General features: G+C 38.8%; 1 protein-coding gene across 1 annotated transcript in view; it reads right to left on the bottom strand.

Annotated features, from left to right (window-relative positions):
- The window catches only part of sapcd1 (suppressor APC domain containing 1), a 5,974-nt gene extending 744 nt beyond the window's left edge, over positions 1-5,230 (bottom strand). Inside the window, exons 1-2 of the mRNA XM_007578316.2 lie at positions 3,457-5,230; positions 512-679 (exon numbers count right to left, since the gene is read on the bottom strand). Coding sequence (XP_007578378.1) covers positions 512-679; positions 3,457-3,555 — 267 coding nt within the window. The 5' untranslated portion in view covers positions 3,556-5,230. The remainder of the gene's footprint in view (positions 1-511; positions 680-3,456) is intronic.
- Positions 5,231-9,679: the final 4,449 nt, after the last annotated feature.

Here is a 9,679-nt window from a genome sequence, read left to right as displayed (position 1 = left end):
CTATCTATCTAACTTGAGGTTTTTGTTGTAGTCCAGAAGCTTTTGGTGGATGTTTTTGCTGGTTATGCAAAAACATATAATTTTATTATTAAGTTCTGTTATTTCTTAACAGAGTTTAATTGCTTTCCTTGTTTTCAAAACATACTATGTACATTTTTAAAAGGATTAAAAGGTTTGACCTGCTTCAGTCAAAGAATCTCAATCAGAATCTCGGAACACACAAATGTCTATAAGTTTCAGCCATAAACCTGTTGATCTTAAGTTAAGCCATAAGAGTTTAGAGATAGTCTCTCATCATTGTTTTATTAATTTTGTCAGTGCTAGTTTAGCTCAATTGTTGTCTCATCTGATCAAGACATTTGGGCTTGTTCATGTGAAAGTTGGTGATAGTTTTTGTTTTTCTAACAGACCTTCTTTCCAATGCTATACATGAAACAAAAAATAAATGTCCAGTTCATTCCCAGGCCGACTCATCCACTGTTTGTTTTCTCAACAGCGCATGACGCTGTACCTCTGCTGCACGTTTGTGGTAAGCGCCGGTGCTGTATCTGGTCGCGACGCACCGCAGGGCCCTGTTCTCCTCAAGCCGCTGGAAGTACCACAGCCGACCCTTCTCCAGAACCTCCAGACCCGACCACAGGGCATCCTTTTCCTTTTCCAGGTCCTTCATCCGCTTAATCTGAGTAGAAAAAAAAATCAAAATGTAGAAACTCTTCATTTGGACAGCTACTTTACTACAAATTACATTTATAGTAATCAGAACCACTATTATTCTTACTTCCAGTGGAGAGAGTTTGGTAGAAATAGATTAAAATATATATCACAAGAAGATAATGAAGTGATGTACAACACATTGAGGCCACTTTAATATTTAAAATATAATTAAAACTATGATGAAACAGAAAAACTTCAGAAAATATGAACAATAGTAACAATGTAAGCACATCTGAAAATATTAATTGAGTCTCCCTAACTGTACAGAAGACTAAACAAGGAACTTTGCAGAACAAACTGGACATGTGGGGATTTATCACTCAGACAAATTCAGCCAAAATGGAAATACTGACTGTTGATAGCAGGAAAAAAATAAATAAACATGATGAATCATCAGAATCAGGAACATATCAGCCGCCTCAAAGAAGGGCTGTAAATTTATAGGCAAAAAAAACCCAAACATAAAACTGCTTATTAAATTAGATTTTAGGGATATTAATATAATTGTTGAGGCCAAGTCAAAATCCTCTTGTAATTTTGGCATGGTGAAAAGCCAAAATTTTAAACTTTTCCTTTCAGTCCAAAGCTTATAGGAGCAATAATATGTTACATTGTGGACTCGGATCTAAAGGAGCAAAATTACAGGCTCAGAATGTACCAGAAAAATAAGAATAAAAGATTCTACCATGATTATCACTTGTGGGGGACATCCCACAAGTGAAAAAAACCTTCATCATGATGTCACATCATGTTAAAATGTTTTATTTCATAGATTTGGCTCCAGGCGCACATGCTGATGTGTTTATGAACACACACACAAAAAAAGATCAATGTAGGTTTCAAGGACAGTTCGCTGTCGGCCACTGTGGTCCTATAATGACAGCAGTGTGTTTTTGTTCCAAACAATCGATACATAACTTTTTAGGTTTTGCCAATGTTCTGTCATTTTCCGGAATAATGGTTTGAATTTGTGTCATAATTATGCATCAGGGTCCAGCATTAGGTTAGAGGAGGTGGTAATAAATGAAAACCCAATGGATTCATAGTTTATATGAGACTGAACTTCTTGGGAAACCCCTAAAATACTAATTCGTTTCTTCCAAAAAATACATCCAAAGTGATAAAAATGTCCAAGTCTTTTAAATCCTCGGGGCCCAGGGCCAATGCCGTTGCCATAACAGTTGCTAGAGTCCATCCCTGTCTGGACTGGGTCCAAAATCTAAGCGTTCGCCAGCTTTTCAAACCAGTACCTAACAAGAAAAGCAAGTGTTACTAACCTAAAGTAACTGGGAGAGTTTTAGGGTGTTTTCTGTACTGCAACAAGTTCAACTTGAATCCTTCCAGAGAGGAGGACCCACATGCAGCAACAAGGACGTGGACAATTGAGCAGTAAAGCTAGAGTAAAGCTAACGCTACCACCTAGTCGCTAACTTGACATCAGATTTCTAGGTGTTGTTACTCTCATTTAAAAGTCTCTCCTAGAGGCTAGCCAAAACTAGTGTTAGTTGAAAACTAAAAATGATTAACATGCTATCAAGTGTAAAAGCAGCGCTACAGAGAAGCTAGCTGTACATGAGAAGTTCTTATTTATTACATATAGGTAATAAATAAGATTCATGAGAGTTCATTAAGTGTATAATGTCAATGACAAGCTTCAAAAATGGCAACAGGCTTATTTTCTTTGATGGTATAGAGGACTTTCTAATTTTAGCAAAGGTAAATATGAAGCTAACTATCACACAAAGCTAACCAGCTTGAGCAGTCAAAATGATGCCTTTCTAGCCAACTCTTCCATATCTACATTTAGCTTATTTGTATGTTTTAAATACATAGATTTGAAAACACTGAAGACACCAATCAGAAGAGAAATATAGAAGAAAGATTTGAAGAAGTTTCCAGAAGATTTTAAAGGAGACAACACTACTGGACTTTAAAAAAATAAATCTGACACATTCTTTCTCTCATTATTGTGACATTTAGCAAATAAAAATTATTTTAGCAATTCTAGCTAATCTAAAACAAGAGCAATTTGACTTCAGTTAGTCAGAAGAAAATGCTTACTTGTCTTTTTATTCCGTGTCAATGACAAGAAACTTCTGGGTTCAGCTGTATGTATCTCATGTGTTGTTGAATCTCTTTGAATCAGGGCATGGAGTGCTGCTTTTTGAAATCTTAGCCTACTTCATGTCGTCAGACAGGTACTATTCAAGTGATTTCTTGATTCTACAGTTCAAGCAATGATCAGACCTGGGTGTGGCTAGTAAAGCTGATCCAAAACAATGTGACTAATTACAATTAATTCATAATTTAGCAGTAAAATGATTTTAGTTTAACAACTTTGCATCATATAAAAACTACATTTAGCATTTGCTAAGATTATATTTGTCTGATATTACAATTTGTTCTTTACAGATTTCCTTAACAGTGAAACTTTTCCAAAATACTGCAAATAAGTAAAAAAATAAATGCACTCACAGAAGTTATTTATCCATAATCAGCACCCTATATGAGTTGAAAGGCGAACTAACACCTTGTAGTCACTCTTGAAGCTGCAGAAAGATATATAGTTAGATAATATGTACTAAATTTCAAGCTTCAGGAAAAGGTCAAGAAAATGTACCACAGTCAAATGCATCAACCTTGTGACACTTTTATGGACTCTGGAAGAAGTAAATTGTGACCTAGTTATCATGTCTGACCATAAAACACACACGGAGACAACATACACAAACACGACCTCACCCATAGGTAGAAGCGAAGGGCCTCCTGGCTGTGAAGGCTGGTCATCAGTGGGATGATGACAACGGTGTAGGAGCCAGAGGCAGAGAGACGGCAGGCCATGGAGAGGAAGTCATGAACTGAGGGCTACCCCATACAGCTGCCTTCACTGCCGACAACAAACCACTGAGCTACACTGGTTTGTTTCAAAGAAAGAGTGAGTGTGTGTTTGTTTGAGAGACACATACACAGAGGAAAAGAGGGAGAGAGAGAGGAAAAAAGCAGAACGACTGACAGGCACCATGGTGCCCCGAGGGTGAGGTAAATTCCTCATGTCACTGCTATGACTGGTACATCAACAGGGTGGATAGCGCCCGAGCGAATGCAACAGAAAACACAACAGTATAAAAAAAAACGTAAAAATGAGAGCAGGAAACCTGAAAAGTGGCAGATTTTTAAGGGTGTGGACTGGTGTGTTTTGGAGCTCAGTGTCACTCCTGGATTTAAATCAGAACTCCACTGAGGCTGGAAAACGACTCTGTGTCTCTTGTATCCGTCTTCTTCTGTTTAAGGACTGGCAGACGTTTCCAAGTATCGCGTTAAGCATTCCCGCTCCGGTGCCGCAGAATGAAAACAGCACATGTAACTGGTTTCTTATTTTAATGCGCCTTCTGTTCCGACATGCTTCCAGGAATGCGACACAACCTGAGGAGAAAAAGGGTACAGAATAAAACATGTAGATACTGTACATGTTTATATCGTTCTGGTTCTGAGTACAGAAAGTACATTAGATTTGACTCACCTGCATCTACATCTGAGGATGAAACAAAAAAACAAAACAAACAAACAACAAAACAGTTTCTTATTGGTGGCTGAAGTGAGGTTTGATCAACAGTTTCCTCAACTCTTCATAGTCCATTAAGTCCATACTGTCACGATAGCATGACACGCTTCCTGCAGATTTGTCCACATCCCAAAGATGCTATGTTGGAGTGAGAGCTAGTGACTGTAGGGTTTGGACTGCAGTGAACTCATTGCCATGTTCAAGCAAAATTAGCAATTTAAGGTAAGGAGCAACTAAAATATTTTATTTAATAATCTATTCACATTAGTTTGTAATCGCAGAATAACTTAAAAATAAGATCTGAAGAGTGTCTGTCCGTCCTGCTGTCTTGTGACTGACTGCCGACCTGTCCGTGTGTTCCCTGCTTTTCACCCATTGACTCCTGGAGAAAAGCACCAGCGCCCCCTGCTGGATGTGGATGCCAAGCTGCTTCATGTTAATCAGTAGATGTTGATCGTTCTGCCTCTACAGCTGTACATCTGAAAACAGTTAAATTACAAGAATGTTCACTTGAAGCTTCATTATCTTCCAAATAAGCTGTACATTCAGCATTAAGTACGTTTAATCATACAGAGGTTGTGGCTGAGCCAGTTCCTACTGACAGTAAAAACAAGTTAACGCATCTCTCTTTTTGCAGGGCGTTCCACTATTACACCCAGTTTATTGCACATAAATTTTAATCGTCTCTAAAATTTTATAGGCAATTTTGAGTCCGTTGAAGTTGCAGCGCTGGTCGTCAACCAGCAGGGGGAGCAGTGAGTCTGCTTGTTGGAGGCAGCAAACTTCCACAGCGGCTGTTTTCTAACGGAATGTAAAGGCAATGACTTCTGTGAAACACCAGGTGGCGCAACACAGTGAGAACACAGTTGGGTTGAACCTCTGGTTTGACCGGACAGTTTTAAAAACGGGTGTAGATGTAAATCAAAACGATTTTTCAAATAAATAAATAAATAAATAAATAAATAAATAAATAAATAAATAAACATTTCAGCTTCACAGACAGAGGCTAATCATTCAAACTTATTGAAATCGCCTTCACTGTTTTTTACATTACATGTACCATTTTCTTTATTTTATGGGGGGAAAGATCAGCAAATGGTAACATTTTATTCTACCAAAAAATAATAAATAGTAAAAATCTACAAAGTGTATTCATCCCTTTATGACTTTTGTGAAACTTCTTACCACCTGAAATAGATCAAATCTCATCTACTCTTTTTTGCAAAACAGCTCAAGCACAGATTTTAAATCAAATTTACATCTGAACTTTGACTAGGCCATTCTATCTTGTGAATGTGCTTTAATGTAAACCATTGCATTGGTTGTAATGACCTTGCATCTTAAGGGTCTTTTTCTTCATCGGGATGGTGGGATGTTCAATTAGAAATGACACAGTTAAAGATATTTTTTAAAATGCTAATTCCTACTTATAAAGTACTTTAAAGTACATCTAGTTTTCAAATTCTTTTAGGCTTGGTTTAACAAATTTATTCTGATTTAAAAACAGGATTTGGGTTATTTTCTTCCAAGACGCCTCCTATATTTAGCAGAGTTTAATAAATTAAATAAAAGCTGATTTGGGTGCAGTGAACTCAGTTTCTCAGTAAAAGTCTCTGGGTAGACATGGCTCCGCTGATAAAAGTTTGATTCTAAAAGAACAAACACTTTTAAGTTCAAGTTTATCTGCAAGGCAGTTCAAAGTTCTGTACTTCGTAAAAACATCGTTCAGTCACCGGTTGTGAAATAAGCGACACATTTTGACAAATGCCATCTTCAAAACCATCAAAGCACATCAAAGATTTTTATCTTTGATTTAAAGGAAATCAGTGGTTCGGCTGCTTTGCAGTTTTCTGGAGGTTTGTTCCAGATTTGTGGTGCACTTGAACATTTTCAACTGTGAGAACATTAATAATTTTATTCCCAGTAAAAATAGAAAAAAGTTCAATAAATTTGGATCATTCTTGAACTGCAGTTGGGCACCACATAAAAAAGTCAGTTCATGTGCCACAAATGGCCCACAGGCCGCACTTTGGACACTCCTGCTTTAGGCTGAAGTTGGATTTTATTTTTTTATTTGGTCTATCGGAATAAAAGGGGCTAGATACAAAGATTTTGCAGAGGTTTTGGTGATTAGGGGACAGAATGTACTCCCTGCGGAGACGAGCGGCGCTCTGTGTCAGCATCCAGGGGATAGAGCCTGCCAGGGGAGACCCATGACTCTGTTACATCACGAGACGTGTGATCCCCCCTAAATCACGGCCTAAAGCTCCATGAGCTCATTGTTTCATCCACAACAGATTGTTGTGTCCCCATTTGGAAGCCCATTGCAGCTGCTCAGAGTGGATTTTCTGGACGGGTCAAATAATAAAACGAGTCTTTATGTAAATATCCCGTCTTGTTCTGGCCGTTTCTGTTGCTGCTGCAGACGTGCAGCATGCAGATTTGGAGTAATTTTCCATTCTTGGGCCCCTGCATAAAGAGGAAGTTACCTAAATATCACATTAAAGTGTGCGACTATATTTACAGCTTAGTAGTAGTAGTAGTAATCTGAACACACATCAGCAGAAGGGGGAAGGTTGTGATACAGGCGCTATAGTGAGACGCTTCCACTTCTACAACTTTGTGGCTAAAACTGGGGGGCCCCTTCGCTTCCTGTGTTACTCTTTCGTGCTTTATCACACACCTAATGCTTTTGCTTTCTCACTGCCACTACTCGCACATACTTTTAATAACGGATGCGAAAAAACGTGGACGCGGATTTTGCAGCTCGGGCAACTCCAGAGAATCTCAGATCAACATTTTCAACACGTTGCGGCACAAACCGATGGGAAAACAACATTCTTCACGTTGTCTTTCATTGCAAAGTCTAACCAACCAAAGATAAATATCTGGTTATGAAATATTCACAAAATATAAGGTCCAAAGACAGTTTATGTACCTTCTACAAACATGCAAAGGAAAATGCAAAATCTTTAATTCTACCAGCATAAGGTGGGTGTTGTATGATGAATGTTGCAGAGCATAAAAGATAATTGATACTTTTGTAACTCAAAGTGTCGGTATCGCTCAGGCTGAACTATATAAATCCATCCCCAGAAATGTCTCACATACATGTCCATCAATAAAATGCAAAGAAACAACATAGAGAACCAAACATGGAGAAGCAGCATTCAGTTTTTATACGTGGCAAATCTAGAATAAACTCCCAGAAAACTGCAAAACAGCTGAAACACTGTTCTTTTAAATCAAGACTAAATGCAGAGTTGCCTTTGATTAACAGAGAATAGAACTCTGATCAATATATTTGATGTGTATTGATTATTTGACAAAATTTAATGTTTACAAGCTTGTTTCTCAACTGGTGAATGTATGATGTGAAGCACTTTGACGTTGTTGCTGAAATGTGCTATACAAATAAACTTGAACGGAAATCTTTTTAAAGCCATCAACAAGTCCCATCACAATTCGGTCTTATTTATCACAGTTTTGGTTTACATGTTGGCTCACAAAACATGACAGCTTTCACAGTTTTCATCTTCCATGTGGTTTGTGTGAAGATCTTTCACCTCCATATGTGACCTGATTCACTGCTGCAAACTTTAAATAAAAAAAAATAAAAAAAAGAAGAAACCCAACACCATCAGCGACAAGAAGGATCCAAACACTGATCTAAAAAGTTCTCCTCCTGTGGTTTCGACATCTGGATCTCGACGCAACAGCAAGAAATCCTCAATCTTGATCAGGACATTGGTGCAAAAGACGACAAAAAGACGACAAAAAGGTGTCAAGGAAAATGAATGGAGAATATCTGATTCGGCTCCAACTGAGCAGACAACCTTCACAAAGACGACACCATGGAGACTGCTGGGTCGCCGTGCAGGTAACATGATCACACACAAGAGAAGCCAGTCGGGCCACAAATGGACTCCCCCCCCCATGCATGCCCTTCACCTTCCTTTTGCCTCTCTGTTGCACTGTCACGCACCGCTCAATAGGTCTTGGACAGACGCAAACCAGATGTTGCCCAGATGTAAATAAAGGGGGAAAAAAAAACAACAACAACAACACACAGATCAGCTGGAGCAGGCCACTTTTTCTCCTCAGCTGTGCAGAGAAGAAACAACCCAGAAGGAGCTGCTTGTGTTGACACACACATGCATCTGTTTTGATGGAACTCCACACACGCACGCACGCACACGCACGCACGCACGCACAAAACCTAGTGAACATCAGAAAGTGGAGGATTATTTTCTGTTTTCCGTTCTCATTTTGGATTACAGATAACAAGACAAATGCTTCTCAGGAGAAAAAACAATAGATTGATTTACCCCTCCCACCTCCTCCTCCTTTTTCTCCCCACGCCCACAATCCAACTCTGCAAAAACAGTATTTCAGATAGCGATCGCCAACAGGAGAGGCTTTACGCGCAACGTGAGCAGCTCTGAAATCAGCACCTCAAACCACTAGTGTGTGTGTGTGGCAAGAGAAACTGGAGCATGTCTAACGTTTGATTCCAGCTATGATTTTCTGTTCCGCAATGGAAGGAAGAATATTATCTGAAATGTAGCTTTTTGTCTCATTTCAATGGAACTGAGACAAAACAAAAACTTTATGAGAAAAATCTAACTAAAAGCTTTTGCTACTGCACAGTTTTTTGAGCATAGCCAGGTGGAAGTATTGCTCCTCGTAGGTTTCCCATCATTTTTCTGTTTCTAAATTTCAGATTTTACCAGAGTAAAATTCCTGAACGTCTCAGTTCATGTCCGATGTTCCACATTCGACATGCTCAAGTCAAAACATTGACGCTGTGTTTGAAGTCGGTCGAAAACCAAAAGACGGCAGTGGCTGAAGAGTTAAAACCTGCTTAGATTGTATTTTGGCATCCGTCCATCTTTTAATATTCCACTCCCTTGCTGTGTTTTTTTATTTTTTCAAAAGATTTCTATCATTTAGATCCCAGACCAAAATAGTGAAGTAGTTTAAAAAAAGAAAAACAGTTTGCTCTCTCGCTCCTCCTTATCAGACTTTAATGTTTCAGATCCTTAAGCCAATTTTGAATGGTTGCTACAACATGAGCAAACACACTTCTTTGGTTTGATCTCACTACATCCAGGCAGGACCAAGGAAACGGTCAAGTAGGATCTGTGTGAAGATCTAAAGAGATTCAGAAAAGCATACTGGAAGACCAACATGGTGGTGGTAGTATGATGATCTGGGGTTGCTTTGCTGCTTGGAACCACAAATTCTGGAAGGAAACACCATCGGCCATCTTGGGCTGAAATGCACTTGGGTCATGCAGCAGAAAGTCCGTCCTCTCCAAGTTTCTCATGAATGAAAGATAAAGATTTTGGTTGGCCAACTCAAAAAGTTTGGTTAAATGTGACCAAGATGTCGTGGTGTGAT

This window comes from Poecilia formosa, unplaced genomic scaffold, assembly GCF_000485575.1.
Source record: "Poecilia formosa unplaced genomic scaffold, Poecilia_formosa-5.1.2 Scaffold9, whole genome shotgun sequence".
NCBI lineage: Eukaryota > Metazoa > Chordata > Actinopteri > Cyprinodontiformes > Poeciliidae > Poecilia > Poecilia formosa.
This window is presented reverse-complemented; position numbering and strand designations above follow the sequence as displayed.